This window comes from Athene cunicularia (genome assembly GCF_003259725.1).
Source record: "Athene cunicularia isolate RWA chromosome 5 unlocalized genomic scaffold, athCun1 chr5_part1, whole genome shotgun sequence".
Taxonomy (NCBI): Eukaryota; Metazoa; Chordata; class Aves; order Strigiformes; family Strigidae; genus Athene; species Athene cunicularia.
Window position 1 is genome coordinate 42028177 of NW_020799101.1, and position 17797 is coordinate 42045973.

The following is a 17797-nucleotide window of genomic DNA, read 5'->3' on the forward strand; positions in this document are numbered from 1 at the left end:
GTTGTGGAGCATAGATGTCTACCTTGGGGTGACCTCATGCTTCTCTGGTGGGAATAAGGTGAGATGAGTGGGCTGGAGAACATGCATGACAGTGGGCAGGAGGATGGCACACTAGCAACACAGAAGGCAGGAGTTCTCCAGCAGCTATCCCAAGTTCACCTAGTCCCTGGGAGGAAAAGTCCCTAGTCATTGCAGGGAGGAAAAACCCTTATCAGGGTGGCTAATTCTTCCCCAGAAATTCCTGTGCTCCCATTGCCTGTGCTTCTTTTCTCAAACAGAGCAACCCTGCACCGGCCAAAGCTCTTGGTGTGCTGCTGGGACACGTGGATGTTGAAGGTGAGTGTGGCAACAAGGCTCTGCTCAAACATCTAATGCCTCTTTGTGCTCAACTCTAAGTCCAGGAGAGGTCAGAAGCAGAAGGAACCTGGAAGATTGGAAAGGGCTTTCTTCTCTGGCAGGAAAGTCTCAACAAGAGCTTTTGATTATAAAAAATTACAGTTTGGACAGAGGAAGAATGTGGAGATAGAACTAAAAATAGAACATATGACAGGGCCTGTTGCCCTAGGTTTTCTGCAGGATTTTGTGCCCTTGTGTGAAGTTGCCCAGAATCTGCAGTAGGGGAATGATGTCTCTGAGTCATTGTCCCTGTCCCTGTCTCAAGGGCCAGGAGACATGATGTGAAAATATACAGTGAAAATAATGCACCCAGTAGGACTTCTCTTAATGAATGGTGCAAAGGAGGAACAAGAAAGTAATCTGATTTACCCATCACAATGAATTTCAGCATCCCTGCTTTTGTGCCTCTGTGGCACATGCAACTTGCCTCCCTCTCCTTCCTCCAGTGGCCAAGGTTTTTGGTGTTCTGGCTTTCCCTCTTGCTCCCAGCTCAGTTGTCCAAGTCCTTTGATCAGCCAAGGTTGACCTCATATATTCCCTCCTTTATCTGGGGCGTTACTTGGATGATACCTTCAGGCAGCAGAGAGAAGGCATGTCTTCTCCAAGCCCCATTCCTGTGTGGTGTAAGTGTAGCTCCCATAGCTTCCCCTCAGAGTCTTCTTGCTCCTTGGCCATATTGAATATATACCATTTCTGTGCTGCCTCCTTTGATTTCTACAGAGGAAGCCTTTGCCAGCAGTGGATGTTTCTGATTTTTCTCACTTCACCGTGGCAGCTTTGGAGCTGTCAAGATCCCTGGAGACTCAGTGAGTCTTCAAACAGTCAGAGGAGCTGAGATCCAGTCTCCTGAGACATCTGAGCACAGCACAGCATCAACTTTTTGATACAATGCTATCAAGAGGTTTCTCTGTATTTCTTTTTTTTTTGCAAATCAATAGAATGGAGCTGGTTTCCCTCCTGCTGTTGTCAGGGGCTGTTGGAGAAGGAGGTGTTTTCATTTCAGCTCTTGAGTAAGAGAATAAAGAAGGAGGAGAAGGTGGGGGAGAGGAGGCAGGAAAGAAATATCAGAGACAATGGTAAGGGGGAACATCTGCTCATGGCTTTTCCATAGGGCTGGTCCTCTCTGAGTCCCAGGAGAAGGCAATCAAGGCAGTTGCCCAGTGCTGGGAAGCAAAGGCCAAGTGGCTGAAGGTGAGTAATAGAGGGGGTAGAGGGGCTGGGACACACTGGGGAGCCCAGCAGGGGCCTTAGCACCAACAGACAGCAGGACTTGGCAGGACAGGGCCGAGGGAACCAGCTGGCTTTTCCAAGCCTCCGACAAGATGCCTTGACCCTTTGGTCAATAAGTTTGTGTGGCAGAAGCCGATTTCCTCCTTCCACCCGTGCAGGTGATGTACTGGCTTCTCCGCTCTCCCAGCTCTCTGGGGGCACCTTGCTGCACCTGTAATGCCATGCAAAGCCACCCACAGGGTTTCCCACCACGATGTAAGCTCCTGACCCGGGGTCTCATACTCTGCCCCAACGCCCCAGCCCACCCTTCAGGGACGGCAGTTCCCTTGGCTTGGGAGCCACCCCTGTCAGTGCTTCCTAGGTCCCAGTCCCCGCTCCTGCACTGGAGCGCTCTCCATCAAAGACTGCCACAGGGATCAGATACAGGCATGCTCCAGGTTATCTGGATGAACGCCCACACTGGCCCTGGATAGTATGTGCCAAGCAGCTGGGCCTGGAGCAGGATCTGGCCCCGTGCTGCCTTGTTACAAGGCCAATGTATCATTCCTAACCCCCATCAAGGTCTTTTTTTGGGTTTGGCCTGTGATCATGAGTATAAAAAATATCCTTGGCACACAGTACCCTTCGCAGAAGTAATTCTCCCCTCCCACTTGGCTTGTGTCCGAGCTGCGGCCCCACTGGACATCCCAGAGCCTTCTGCAGGAGTCTGCTTTGTCTCCCAGTTCTGCTTTGCCTCAATTTAATCTCTGCCCCAATAGAAGGACAGTGAAATCAGCACCGTGCTGAAGCCCTCCAGGCACACTCTGTGCCCATACAGGCGCTCCCTATTCACTCCCTTCCTCACCCCCCACCCATCTTCAGCCAGGCTGCTGCTGTCCCCGGGGGCCATCTCAGCAGGGACCTCGCCTTCCCTTGGAGCTGGCTGCAGGTATGGTGCCACTGATAACAGGCCCTCAAAAGTCTCCCTGTATATGCAGGGAGCGGAGCGTGTCAGCTGTAACTACCCGTATTTCCCATACTGCCCATACTTATTCCCTGCTCCCGTATGCATACTGTCCTCTGAGCTCCCTTTCTTCTGCCTGAAGCATGTTCATTTTGAATGCATCTGTGATTTCCTCTAGCTTAGGGCACCCAGGCTCTCCTGCTCCATCCCTGCACGAGAGGGAAAGCAGCAAGGAAGAATGCTGGCAGAGCACAATGCTTCCCCTCCTGCCTCTCTGCACTTGATCCAGCATCTTGGGAGCAGATCTCTCCCTCATCCTCCCCACAGAGGGTCCAAGAGGCCTTTAAGCCCCCCCTCACATACACACACACTCAACTCTCCACTAATCCGTGGTGCCATTTAATAGCAGACCCAGCAAGGGCTGGGCGAAACTTGTGAGTCATTAATTCAGCTGGAACGATGAGCTAATGAGAGGAACCTTGCGAGCTTCCCTCCCCACTCCTGGTTGCTCAGTGCATATTAATCTTCGTGAGCACATGTGCCAGCAGCATCCCCAGCAGCTGAGAACACTGATGCATGTTTGCTTTATGGGCCATTTTCCCCCATGCCTAAGACCTCTGCTTGACTTGCTATAGTTCTTCCCAGTGAATTTGTTCCAAACCAGTTGATTTAGTGGCATGCAGAGACCTGGAGATGGCAGGGGGAGGCTTTGCACATTAATGAAGTCCCTGTTAGTACTCATGTGCTGTCTCCTGGGCAGGGGTGCAGCTCAAGTCCCCAATTCCTCTTTGCCTGGTGGGACAGCACAGTCCCTCCTTCTGCAGATGGTGAGGGGCTCTGGGGTACAAATTTGTCCAGCCGGGCTAGATGACAGCAATTCAGCTGCTATGGGGCAATGCTAGCATCACTGAAGTGTAATTAATTCTGCACGCTACCCGGGGGATAGAGGGGAGTTTGAATACGGAGCCTGTAAAACTCTCCTGGGTGAATGCATCCATCTTGGTTTGAGCTTTGCGAGCTTTCCCAGTTGTATACCTCCAAAAATATTCCCATGGAGCCACAGATTTCTGTAGAGTAACTGTAAGGCTGCTAACGAGAGGCTCACTTCTCTCAGTTATGCTTAGAAATAGCCCACAGGACTCTCGGGATCCATTGACCCCTGGCTGTAAACCACTGACCTTGCAGCTTGTAGAGGAGGGAAACGAGAGGGCAGCACCGTAATTTCCACCCAGATAAAGCTGTGCGCACCAAAGGTGGCGGGGCAGGCTATTAATTTAAAAACTGCTGTGTGCCGTTGTAAACCTGGCACCATCAGGCCAAGGGCTGTGTGGTCCCAGGGATGCCAGGAGCATCCCAAAGGGGAGCGAGCAGCTGTCCCATTCCCTTCAGGCTCTGGCACGGGACGAGGCTCGGCATGTGGTGGGCTCCATGTGCATATTGTCTACAGCACAGTTTTCAGTTTATCTTCTCACTGTAAATTTTTGATTACTCTTTAAAGAAAAATTTCATAGGGCTTGATCTGTAGGCTGTCACTGCTGGAAGGACAACTGCCAGGTCGCAGCCCCGGCCGGGGGACAGAAGCAAGTGTGGTTTGATGCCATCAAGCAACAACCCAGTTTTAGGTTTGAGCGTGGGAGGACTCTGCTTCTTCCTTGAGCTCAGATGGCTGCTGTTGCCTGAGCCCTAGGAGCAGGATGTATTTAAATATTACTGTTAATTGAGAGTATTTTAGGTCTGTATTTCTCCTAAAAATTAACTCTCTTGATTTGAAACTCTAAGTTGAGGCATAAAATTACCATAGGTTAATAAATGCCATGTAAATGTAAGTACTCACAAAACGCACGTTTGTTGCTGAAAAGTTAAAGCTAAACCAACAACTCAGGAGGCATACAAAACCTGGAATGAAATACAAAACCAGAATCTGGCAACAACAATGGGCTCTGTAAGTGCAGCGAAAGGACTGTCTTCAGCTCAAGGGTGAGTTTGGTCACATTTGAGAAGCTGAAAACCCCAAAAAGCAGAAAGGCTCATTTTCCACCCTTGTCCTAGCAGCGACATCTGCAAGGTTGAAATCTATACTGCTGAAAATCCTCAAGGTCCCCAGAGTCAGAAACCAAGCCGAATTAATTAACTACCTCTAATGCTGCCTTTAATAAATTGTATGGCTTTTAAATACAAACGTGTTTTGAGAGATCTTTTTTATCCTGTATCTAGGACAGGTAAAGCAGGCTGATAAAACCAAGTGTAGATTCTGAGTTTACATGTTTCAGTTAATTACCATCCAAATTAAAGCTTATTCAACTGACGAACTAAAAAAAAAAAAATTCAGCTAGTGAATAAATGCAATATTAAGCTTTTCAACACAAAGTGAAAAAAAAAATCCGAATAGATGTTAATTACATAATAGCTCTAATAAGCTGGTTTAACTACAATGGAAGCTGGCGAAAAACAAGTACTGGGTTTTGTTGACCAGCGCCAGTCAGCTTGCTTTAGGAAAACAGCGAAGCAGCTCAAATGTGAAACAAGATTAGAGTGGATTATTTAAAGGCTTCCTGTTTACAGATTTAGATCAACTTGAATTGAAATCAATTCATCCTTCCTGTTTGCTCAGGAAGACGATGACAGCAGCAGATCAGGGATCATGGCAGGTGTGATTCCCTCCTATTCCCTCTTCACCTCTCTCTATAGAGGCGTGTTTCACATAGTTTATACTAAAAAGCAAACCAAAACAGACTGTGAGATGAGTGGATCATCTATCAGTACTTCTATGGGGGAAAGATTATTTAGGAGGGCACTTCCATTTAATGGATGAAGCCATGGTGACTGGACCCTGCCACAGATCCTGCCACAGGATCCTGCCACTGGTGATACCCTTGCACCAAGGATGCTGCCAGCACGGTGTGAGCAAAGCCAGTCCTTGCCTGCCCAAGGAGGGAAGCAGGATGCTGGGCACCTGCCACCATCCCCGTTGTACCCCAAAGGCACGGAGAGACCCTCATGGCCCCTACGCACCCAGCCAGGAAAGGGCTCCCTCCTTGCCCCCCCGGAAGCACTGCTGCAGATGGGGCTGGTGTGACAGACAAATCCCCGGCGCCCCGGCCGTGCCAGATGCCTGGCACATCAGTGTTGCTAAGCGAGGAGAAGTTTTAACGCGTTGATTAATGCCCTGACTCTGGGTGAGTAATTAGAATTAATGTGGGATATCAAATCAGGAAATCAGGCATTATTAGGAGGAATTAGTGATTTATTTTCATTTTACGCCTGGCTCACCCCAATCCCCCAACACAGACGGGGGATTTGGCAAGAGATGAAGCTCTTTACTTCCAGCACAAGGAGGGAGAAGTAAGTGGCAATGGGAGGAGGGGGAAGAAAGGGGAGAGCACAGCTCTTGCATGGTTAATTGCAAAGTCTCATCACAGCCTGTGATTGCTGCGAGTGTGGTGCTCTAAAACTCCAAAATGAGTCTTAGAGAGTTCTTCTGCCAGGTTTTACAGTAACAGTGCAGAGCAGTGGCGAGGGACCATTGCCACGACTGCTGCTCGGGGTCCCAGATGGCTGCAGCTGGAGGGATGGCACGAGCCCAGAGCAGGGAAGTGCCACCCTAGCACAAACCCTGGTTTGCTGGAAGCACCATCCTGGCACAAACCCTGGCACTTCCCTGCTCTGGCTTGTTTTTGCTCTTATAGACCATGGGTGAGAAGAACATGGCAGAGATAAATCCAGGCCTCTACAACAGGCAACATGTCAGCAGGGCAAGGCTGGGGTGAGCCTCACTGGTGCTAACGCTGGGGTCTTTCTCCTCGGAGGGGTCCTGCACTGGCACAGCAATGGAGACCAAGTGGTTTCAAGCCACACTGGGCTGCAGAGCCTTTGCCCAAGCAAGCTGCCACATCGCAGCTGGTTGCCCCAAAGCTGCAGTCAGTCAGCACGCTGTTGCAAGCCAGCACACGTGGCTGACAAATGGCTTGAAGCAGATAGCTGCCCAAGATGCCGTGGGGTGAGGGTAGGCTGGAAATCCAGAGCCTGCAGCCTGACTTTACCAGTGTATGGGAAACATAAGGGGCAAGGGAGTCAAACGGTGTCATTCGGGACCTGCAGTCTGCGTGTCTTGGTAGCAGCTGCTCTGAAAGGGGAGAAGCAGGCCAAAGGACGGAGGTAGAGGAGGCTGTTGGACCCCAAGGCCAGCCTGCCTCAGCCCGCAGCACAGCAGCTGACAGGGATGCCACTGCAGCACCCCCCCTGGGAGGGCACTGACTGCGCAGGGGGCCCCAGGAGGCAGAGATGGGGTGCGAGCCCTCTAGCTGGAACGGGTTCTTCAATCACACAAATAAGAAGATGGTGTTTCTCCACGGCTCGTTGATTGTGTCTGAGAATGAATTTTAATTACAGTGCCCAGGCTCAATAAATCACAGGGGCAATTAAAATTCCCATTTGCACTGACTAATGGCTCCGGAGCATGGATTGTGGTAAGATGTTAAGCTGCTTAGCCGTGGTACAAGGCGGAGATGCAAAGGAGCAGGGTGGATTTGAGATGGAGCAGGGAAAGAGGATGTGGGTGAAGGGGGATGGAGCCCACCCATCTTCCCCAGTCCCCATCCCACATTCTCAGCTGACTAAGATTTGATGCCCAAGGAAATCTCTGTAAGTGGCAAGGTCTTCAATGTGTTTAGCTCAGGTGTGGTGGATATGCAAACCCTGGGCCACCTTCTGCCCTCATGTCTCCGTATCGACTTGACCCAGCTCTGAGGGATCTGGTGGAGTTGAGAACGGTCAGTGTGAGGTTAGTGGTTGGACTAGATGATCTTCAAGGGCTTTTCCAACCTAGATGGTTCTGTGATTCTGTGCGTGTCCCTTGCAGCCTCAGCAAGCATGTGCTAGAGCTCATCCCTTCTCCGGGGAGTCTGACACAAGTCTCCCCACTCATGGGCTGGCCTGCAGAGGTGTGCGCCTCATCCCACCTGCATTGTTGCTTGCTGTCCCCCTGCACCAGCAGTGCCACTGCACCAGCCCTGGCATGGGGAGGAGACCATGAGGCAGGGGAAAGGTAAGCCAGGGGTAATTGCTGCTGAGATGCAACTGCAACCCTCCTGTGCAGGACCTCAAGTCCATGGGTGTGCTGCTGGCCAAATCCAGGAGGCCACAGAGGAATTCACAGGGTTGGATGGGAGTGTGAATGTCTGAAGGCAACAGCTCCTACAGGTCTCAGTGGATGATGTTTGGGACCTGCCCCATGTGTGCTTACAGCAAATGAAGCTCTGACTTGCTGCAGCCCTGCAGGGTGCCTCCCTCCAAGGAGCTTAAGGGGGTCGTGGCCCAGTAAGGAGGTAAAGTGGCCTTTGCTTTGGTGTGATGGGGAAGTGGGAGGGATGTGCAGAGCAGGGAAACACGTGAGCTCCCAGAATGCCCAGAGGACCCATGTCAGAGCTGGGACACACCAACACAGCCTCCTAGGAGCAGGGCATGGCCTGAAGCAGGACTTGCTCACTTGGCAGAGCATCAGTGATGCTGTCTCAGATGGCTTCAGCACCTCCAAATGGGGCTCCCCTTCCAGTTTCCATGACCTCAGGGTTTAACTGCAGTTAAACCTCATTTAACTGGGACCTAACTGTGCTACTTCTGTTGCAGAAGCCAGGGCAAAGCTTCATTACAGGTTTGACACCTGATCCCTCTGCCCGTGCCCCATGGCTGGGAAGTGAGGTGGGTGTACTGACTCCCTTCTCACCCCGCCCTGGCAAATCTCACCCAGACCCACACAGGTCAGCTTCGCTGTTACACCCAGCTGGGCACAGGAGCATCTTCCATGGGTCTCTCTCCTCCTAGATGCCTTCTGCTGCAGAGCCACTGCCGTGACAGGCTGAGCCGACACATGGCTGATGATTAATATCTCCAAGGCAGTGCAGACAGATGGAAACTTCCCCTGTTTCCTAGCTGCTGGGGAAAAAACAGGGTAAAAAGAGGAAAGTCTGCCTATCCTGGGGTGGGGATTACAAGCCAGACACCTTGGTACAGTAACGCAGCCGGTATGGATGATAATCCCCGTTGTGCTGCATCTTGGTGCTGGTTTGAGGGAGGGGAGAAGTCCCAGGGGGCTGGCAGCAGCAGCCAGCTGAGCCTTTCTTCCCATGAAAGACTGGGGAAGAGAGCTGGCCAGACCGCGAATGTGGGTGCAATGCAGGGGGGAGCTGAGCCCTCCACTGGAGCCTGGGCAGGGGGCACAGCCAAGGGCAGTGGCTCTGGCCAGGTAGGGCTTTCCCACGGCTGCACATTCACCAGCTCGGCATCCCCCCACAGCGCCCCGAGCACAGCCTGCCTTGCTTGCCCCTCAGGCAGTATCCGACCTGCCCTGGCAGAGCCAGTGCTTGGGGGATACCCAGGTAGATCAGGAGTACACCACACGTGGGCCTGTCTGGCATGGGAGGGGGTGGTGGTGAGCAAGCAGGGTGGATCCATGGCAATCCAAGTCCTCCATGTTTTCACAGGGACACATAGTGGAGCCAGGAGAAGTGCACCGAGCATTGTCAGCTCAGGCCACTGAAGGCTGCAACAGGCACAGAGCTAACGAAGTATAGTGATGGCAGGAGGTAAGGAGACAGGCACTCCAGGGGGCTGAGCAGGGACAAACAGCAGCAGCAGCACTCCGCTAGCCTTTCATCATCCAAAGTCTGTATTTGTGGGGAGAATCTAAATGCTAACGAGCCCCAGGCTGGTGGTGTAGTAGGAGACCCAGCACTGCTGGTGCCCAGACCAGTGCTGAAGGAGCCCAGGTGGGAAGAAGAGGTGGGTAACCTCAGCTGGCAGTGCCCCAAAGACCTCCCTCCATGATCAGACCCATTTGCAAATTCATCTTCTCAGGCAGGAATTTTAAGTAGAATTTTTTTCACTCTTTCTTTTTTTTTCCCCAAGATGAAAATGTCATTGGTACAGTTAGTAGTACCCCCTATGGCATCGCAGCCATATTATATTGCCTTTGATATATCTCACGTGCAGCATGCATCCCGGTAGCAGTGGGAGGAAGCTTTCAAGAGCGACGTTCAATATGCACAAAGGCTGTCTCTCAAGAAGTTTATCTTCACCAAAAAAGGTAGGCAACCTTTCTATTTCTAATTACTTTGAGTCTATAAACAGGTAAACTGCTTATTCGCCAGAGAAGAGAGGAAAACAAATAAGCATAATAAGAGATGCAGAGACCGGGAAGCACAGTCAGGCTGCGTAGTGCGAAACCTGTGTGCTGTTCCCAGAACAGTCCCTGGGCATTGCAGATGGAGCCTGACTGGCATGGCTCAGCCTTTACCTTGTACCTAGGTTTTTTGTCCCAGCTGAGGAGGCAGTCTATCCCCTGCTCTTGTACAAGGCAAAAGCAAGGCTCAGTCAATGAGACGCCCAGAGAAACCGGTCCCTGCTCTGGCACACAGTCCTGTGCAGGGAGGCAAGGATGAAGAGCTGGGTTTGGCAGGGTGTGAAGACAGCAAGAATGCTGTCTCCCAAGCTTTCAGCCCCCATTAAGGTTCATTGACCATGCAGCCAACACTCTCCAAGGAGGCATAAGAGATTGCAGAGCCGACTGCTAAAATGCAGCCTGCTGTGAAGCATCACAAGGATTTACATGTAGTTTTCATTGGAATTGAGATGTATTTGTTTAATTAGCACCACTGTAACATAGGCTTGGATGGAAAAGCTTCACCAGGGAGTCAGGTTAATGCAGAGCTGGACTCTGGGCACCCCAGGAGAACAGGTTGCAGCCAAAGAGTCTGCTACGCTGGGGCGGCTTGATCACTCCTGCACAAGCAGCCAGGAGAGGCTTTCCAATGGGGTACCTAGCAGGGCTTGGCTTTGACAGAAGATGCTTTAGCCTGAGGAAGAAAAGCTAGGGGCAATTGCGGCAGCCTGCAACCCTGGTCCAAGTGTGGCAGAAAGCAGCGTTTTTTTTCACTGAAAGCAGCATATGTCACTCCGTTGTGTTAAATGAGGCTTAAAAAAAAACCCAAAAACCACCACAAACCCCAAAGAGAAGGAAACATGTCTCAAGAATAGTGGACTCTCCCAGCTGATGTCTGGGACATTTCACATCCGCCTGAAGACACCCCAAGCAAAGCAGGAGCAGGAACAAAGGGGAAGTGCCCTAACATTGATGTGCCAGGCAGCACCTGCCAACCCAAACCCTGGGACACCCTCCAGAGCGAAACCAGGTGGCACCGACGGCCCCGCTACACAGTCACGCTTGTCAGCCACCCCAACAACAGACAGACATGAAGACACCGTAAAAAAGCCCGCAGATGCCTGCATGCAAATGTTTACCACATCAGGTACTTCCAGCCTTGCAGAAGGAAACAGGGCATCTGCTCAGACCTGTTGGCAGAGCAGTGGGGTGCCTGGGGCCTGGGCTTGGGCGCAGCTAGTGAGGGGCACTGATGGCAAGGAGCAGAGCCGAGGATAGGGAGAGGGAGGGAGGCAGTCCCATACAGAGGGGAGAGCCCAGCATGGGAGGAAAAACACCAATGTCACAGGGTGGAGGGCAAGGGACAGCAGTGCTGGTCCTGGCTGGCAGGTGCCTGTTGGCTCTGAGACGGCTGCCAGCTGTTTGCAGGAAGCAGCAGGGGAACAGTGGCTTTTCTTGGCCACCTGGGAGGGAGGACTTGGGTTTCTGCAGGTGCTTGGCTTCGGTGCTGACTCCTGTAGAAGGCAGGAGCAGGGTAGACAGGTCGTCTTGCCCTGAGGGTTTTAAGTAATGAAGAGAGATATGCCTGTGAGCTCAGTGATGGATAGAAAGTGGCATTAAATGGGACTCAGTGCCTGTTTTTATCTTGTCTTTAGCCATCACGGAGGGTGATGAGATAAATGCTGAGCACTGAAGCCTTGGGAGCTGCTTCCTTTGCTGGCCTGGGGGCAGGTGATGCCAGCAGCAGAGCACAGGAAGGACTGGGGGCATCACCAGCCCCACAGCCCTCTTTGTTCCACACTGCTCTGGAAGCTCCCTTCTGAAATGAAATGTATTTGGAGGTCTTATTGCCCAGGCTTACGAAAAACTGAATCATGAATCTTCTTATGCACTCCCAGAAGCCATTGAAAATTCAAAAGAATCTGAGGAAGCGCAAGGTAAATCAAACAGCTTTTTTTATGTAAGGTATTCTGCCTCATTACATGGAGATAAAAGAGGTGTCCCCTGCCTCTAATGTCGCTGTGACACCCTCCCCCTGGTGCTGTCAGCCCTGATGCCACGGAGACAGGCTTGGCTCACCCTGTCTGGGGCTGCAGCGTCTCCCAGGGCAGCACTCCAGGGGGAACCCAGCGTGGCAGAATTGGAGCAACTCTCAGGGTAATCCTAAATTCCAGCCCTAACACTGGGCTCTGCAGAGCTCGTCCCAGGGGCTGCCATCACCCCTGGCACTTAGGCTGGCATGCTGTGCCCCTCTGCTCCTCCGGCTGCATCCCAATGCCTTGCCTGCTCGCCTGGCCCTGGGACAGAGCCCTGTGCTTGCAGGGCTGCAGGTTAGGCAGCTCCCGGGCAGGGCAGAAGGCACCGCAGCAGGCTGACCACAGGCAGGAGGCTGCAGGCAGGCTTTGGCACTGGCAGCGGCAGGCACACAGACAAGTCTGGGCTCCGGCACAGCAGATTGATAGGTGTCTGACGGAAAACGTCCTACTGATAGGCCGAGAACAAAATGCAAACAGGGAGAAATGACAGCTGTTCCTGTAGCTTTTCCATCATCTCTGCCGATAGCAGCCGTGGCGCCTGCAGCTTCGCGATTGATGCATCTCTGGGGACTCCAGGAACGTGGATGCCACAATCAGGAAGGATAAAAGAATTGCTGCTGGAACCCAGAGGAGACTTCAGATCCTTATCAGGAACAAAAAGGACATCAATCTGGTGCCAGCACAGGCCTGTCAGACGCAACCACACACTCAGCAGCCAGCCCGGTGAGGCTGGCAAGGCGCATCCATCGCTGCCAGGCCCTTCCTTGCTGCTCGGGGTAGCTCTGTTCCAGCCACGCAGCACCAGGCAGCAGCCTTCCTGGGGCAGTGGCATCAAGACCCAGGCACTGCTTGGCCAAGAAAATCCTTGGCAGGAAAGATGTGGAAAACAGAGCAGGAGATGAGCCTCTTCAGCATCCCAGCTGGATCTGGTGCAGCTGGTCCTGAGGCCTCATGCAGGTTGAGAGCCCAGCTGGCCACCATGCCTTTCTGCAACTTGTGAATGCCAGCCTGAGCTGCCATGCCTCACTGTTGGTCCCCTGCTATCTGACCCTCTGCAGTCCTGGTGCCCAGATTGTATGGGACTACTTTATACAGCACTGGCAATGGTAAGCATCAACCCCTCAGAGATGGATGAAGCTGGCATTTCCCTTTTCGGTCTAGCTTCTGGGCACGGTAAGAGGTAGAGACAAGGCATATAGTACAACTACTGGTTGGAAAGCATCCAGATGCTTGTGTAAACTGGGCTTCCAGGGCTTCCAGCCAAACCCTGCTGCAGGAAGCCCAGCTGCTGTGCCTCTGACCTGTGTGAGGGGCCTGGTACTCACATGTCATAGCAAGCAATCACAGCATGCCTTCGGCTGCCACTGCTTGGCAGGTGGTTGTGTGTGGTGCGCTGCCATCCAAAAGGACCCCACTGCTGCTTCTCCCAGTGTGACCTGCCGCCCAAGAACCCCATGGCCAGCACTGCCTCCGGGAGAGCAAACCAGCCGCTGATAACCACATCGCTTGATAACCACACCGCTCCAAACACACAGAGGTTAAAGACAGCCTCACAGCACAGTCTGTCCCCTGGGCACGGCCAGGTCCTGGGCTGGCACAGGTGCCTGTGTCATGGGTGTCCAGGACAGCTGAGCTGGTGGGACCTGGATCTGACCATAAGGATGGAGGCTGCCGCACTGTCTCTGAGGCTGCTTTCTCAGCATCCATGCCTCCTGCAGAGATCTCCCATCCCCATAGCCAGGTGTGGAACTTCTCTGCTCAGCGGTGGGCCAGGGCAGGGCTGAGGGAGCATAACTGTTTGCAGGACTGTGCTCATCCCATTCACCCACTGTCCTCTACCCTGAAGAAGATGCATGCCACTAGGACCACCATCCCCATAAAGCCAAGAGAGTTGATGGGCATTGCTGTTCAAAAAGCCATCACCTAATGGTCCTGTGACTGTTTCTAGTGAAAATACTGCTATTTCTTAAATCCGTTCCCTGCCTGGCACACCAGTAGCCTGCTAGCAGCTGCTCCCCAGCTGGCATGCTGGCTTGGGGACTGTGAAGTACCCCCATGGCACAGGGGCACCCTGGGATGTGCAGGTACTCTAAATCTCTTATTTAAAGTTTCCTGGTCATGGTGATCAGTAGCAAAATTGTAAGACTTGGGTAGCAATAAGGAGCTCTGTTTTTTAGCAACAGAGGTGTTTTGTTTGTCTCAGTGCACACACATAGCCCTCATTCCTCTCACAGCCAAAGGGGAAACTGTGCTGATCGAGTTAAGTGTGGCGAGACCTTGCTATGGTGTGGAGCAAATACTAATGCTGTGTAAAGAGCTCGAATTAGTTTAGAAGTGAAGCCCAGTAACAGTTTTCAACATCTTGAGGAAATTGCATTGTGGCTGTTTAAATCTCCACTGCTGCTGCCCTCTGGAGAAGGCTGGTGATGTTTCTCCCTCTTCTGGAATAATATTTGTCTCTGTGACTCTATTTTGCATGACTACTTCAGTTGATGCAGGGTTACTGGAGAGCTGAGCTCCAGGTGAGGAAGGTTTTTCAGAATGGTCTTGGTATGCTGCAACGCACATGAGACCACGCAGGGCAAGCCATAGTGGGGAACGAAAGTAGTAGGAGATAGATGGAAAAGTATGAGGATTTTGGGACAAGGTCCTGAGGCTCACGCAAGCTTGAGAGCTGCAAAGGGTGGATCTGGCCAGAGCCAAGGTCTTTCACAGGTACCCCCATTGCTGTACCTTTGTCAGGGCTTGCTGTTGCTTCTGCAAACCCAGCTCCCGATGGCAGGAAATGCTTGGCTTGCTTTTCTCTCTCTCCCACCTCGCTTCACTTTTAAATAAGCTTCTATCCTTCACTGCTTGGAGGAATGCTTTGAAAATCTGACCCCCGTGCACCCTAAAAGCTCGAAAAGCAGCAAGTAAATAAAAAGAGTGCTTTCTATTCCGACTTTAAAAAATCACATTTAAGAAAAAAACCCAGCAATCTCCTAACCCTTTTTGCCCTGATTCAGGGGAAAATTTTTTTCCTCTCTTCTTTTAAAGCTGGTGCCTCTGGGAAATTTGGGGTTGTGGTGCCAGTGCAGCAGAAGCCAGTGTGGCCACTGTGCACCTTCCTGAGGATGGTCGGTTGCCCCCAGTGGCTGGCTAGTGCTGTCACCTGCCAGCCAGCACTCGGTGGCTGTGGGGGACCACAGCATTATTCTCACTGCTCTCCTGATGGAGAGCTTCACTATGAGCATGGGGCACAACCACAGAAGCCACGCCTGTGCCAAGAGCCTTTTCTGGCCAAGGTGACTTTTCTCCTTGAAACCATTAGCCAGGGGCTAATGCACTCCCCTCAAGCTCTCTGGTGGCCAGCTGGTCCCCATCCTAGACCCGGGTGCCTGTCCTGAGCACGCAGGTGTCTCTGTCAGGGAGACCATCCAGTCCTCAGGGCATCCAGGATCTGGGCAAGGCTGGATGAAGGTGCCTTCCAAGTCTGTTCCCCACTTCTGCTTGTCAGCTGTAAATGCTGGCAGGAGATGTCCAGCTGGAAGTGGGCTGTAAGCCACGGGCAGGTAATTGCTAAAGCAAGCAGGGATGCATTAATTGAGATGATGGCAGCCAGCAATGTGCTCTCCATTAGTTGTGGCTCTGCAGCAGCCAGTGGGGAAGCAGAAAACCCAGGGGGCAGAGGACAGGGTCCGTTTCGCTACAGTGATACTCCAGGCAAGGGCCTTCAAGGGGGTAAGAGGAAAACCTGCCTTTCCCACCCCATGCTCTGAGCACTCGTTAGCTGCACTTCTGCCATTCACTGCGGCTCCACACCATGCTGGCATGGCCTGTGCTGTATCCAGCACTGGAACTGGTTTTGCTGACATGTGCTGGGGGATCTCTGCCCCGTGGACCGTCCTGCCAAAGAGATGCAAGAGCCTGGCACAGCTGAAGGGTGGGAGGTAGGCAGCCATCTGTAACAGGCATGTGCATGCCCAGCAGGGATGGGGAGAGGGTGCTGCAGCCCCCTTTTTCGCCCCCTCTCCTCCCACCTGTGCTAGAATCGTGCTTGGAGGTACCGCAGGCCCTGGGGAGGTTTGCAGCACCCTGTCCCCAAATGACTCATTGACGCAAAGGGAAGATGTTGCTCAGGCAACACGTGAGAGTGGGAGAAGAGGGGGTGATGCAGGCCAGGAGTGAGGGGCATTAGCAAAGCTGAGTGGGGAGTCCATGGCTGCCAAGGCAAAAAATTGGCCTCCCCAAAGCGGAGAGGTGGCTGCAGACCTGGCTGGTAGAAGGCATAGTGAGAAGAAGGAGTGCAGCAGAACTAGATGTGATCCAGGTCCTGCTTTCTGTCACCCCACAGCCTCCTCCCTGTGACCCTAGATCCTGCCTGGGGCCACCCAGCCAAGCTGCTAGAGCAGGGATGCCATGGCTCACTTTGCCATCTCAAGCCACCACTGGTATGCTCAGACTTGCCAGGCCAGAGGGCTGAGCCTGCCAGGGCAGGATTCATAGCATAGTCCAAGGCTGCTCAGCTGCTGGAGAGGAACGCGGAGCTGCGGCCACACGCTGCTGCAAAATAAATTTGAAAGAAACAGTTGAGTTGCTGTGGTTTGCCTGTAGCAGCCATGAGATGAGCAGGGCTGTTGCAGCATGCCCAGAGGGTGGGCAGCAGCCAGCGACACCCTGCTGGGTGTCACACACTGGGGGGCCCTGGACACGGGTGCTCCCAGAGCAAGTGTGTCTCACCTACCTGCACCACAGACCAGGGAAGGCTGCCACCAAGGTCAGGGACCCTGCCCTCTGTGGCGACTGGAAAATAACCCTGGCTGCCCGATGTTGGGCACTGCAGAGATCAAAGCCACCCTAATAGCAGATGTTCATTTAAGCTCAGCCACAATGCTGCCTGCTGATCTGTATGGGAATCATTCAGTCAAGGGCTTTAGGATAAATGGTGCAGAAAACCACCTGGTGTCATCATCATGGGGTTTGAGGGCCAGGGGTGAGCACAGAACCCCTCTGCTGTGTAAGTAAGGGGCTTGCATGGCCCAGAGATGCTCTTCTAGCAGGCTACCTCTTCCACATCCTGCACAAGGATGGACACCAACCACCTGCAGGAGTACAGGCACCTCTTCTGTCCCTGACCACAGGGGGCTCAGGGACCCCAAAGGTGGACGCCTCAGCTGATGGTACCATGGGGCAGGATGAGGGCTGTGCCCCAGGGCAGCTTTACCCACCCCAGAGACTCACTCCCAGGTTGGGGTGTCTCATCCCACTGCATGCTGTACTGGTGCAGCCAGCGAGGAGAAGGGAGGAGTTGGATGCGGCTGTTATGGCAACAGAAGCCCTCAAGATGAAGGGAAGGGAAAGGAAAAGGCACCCTTTAAAGCATGTTTCCATGGCAACAAGCATCTTCAAAGGCTTCTATAAAAAAATGAAATAAAAAAAAAAAAAAGAAGAGGTTTTCATAGAGGTGTGGATTTCTGCGAGCTGAGCTGCTGCAGGTGCTTTGGAAGTTAAACGAAGGGCCTGAGCCCTCCAGGGAGGGCATGGGTTCCACCCTCCAAGGAAGAAAGTGTGAGGGGAGCAGAGTTTTGCAGCCCAGGGACTGTGTAGTGCCTCCTTCCTCCCCCACATTTGCCTCTTTTTTTGCTAGCTGGGCCTTTGCTGCATAGGATGGCCATGTCCAGCAAAGAGGGCAGGGAACAAACAGCCTGGTGGAAGCTGAGGGGCAAAGAAATTTCTGTGCTCTTGTTCTGGCTCTTCCAGCCTTTCCCTACCAAGGAGATGACTGTCCCAGAAAATCCCCACTGCAAGGACTTGCTGTCTCTGCATCTTCCAGGGACAGGAGGCTATTAGGTGATGTTCTCTGGGTCAATACCTCATCTGGGAGCATGCAGCATCACTGCCCACTGGGGATGGGGATGTGGCAGCATGGCCATGGCTGATGTGACAGCAAAGGACCAGCTGCATGTGGGAGCAGCAGCAACAGCCTGCACTGCCTGTGGATGGGATGGGATGGGATGGGATGGGATGGGATGGGATGGGATGGGATGGGATGGGATG

The 17797-nt window shown here is 52.7% G+C and overlaps 1 protein-coding gene across 1 annotated transcript in view; it reads left to right on the plus strand.

Moving 5' to 3' along the window:
- The first annotated feature begins 13109 nt into the window (after positions 1–13109).
- Positions 13110–17797, plus strand: part of CRY2 (cryptochrome circadian regulator 2) — a 40445-nt gene continuing 35757 nt past the window's right edge. Inside the window, exon 1 of the mRNA XM_026849337.1 lies at positions 13110–13128. Within this exon, the coding sequence (XP_026705138.1) occupies positions 13110–13128 (19 nt within the window). The remainder of the gene's footprint in view (positions 13129–17797) is intronic.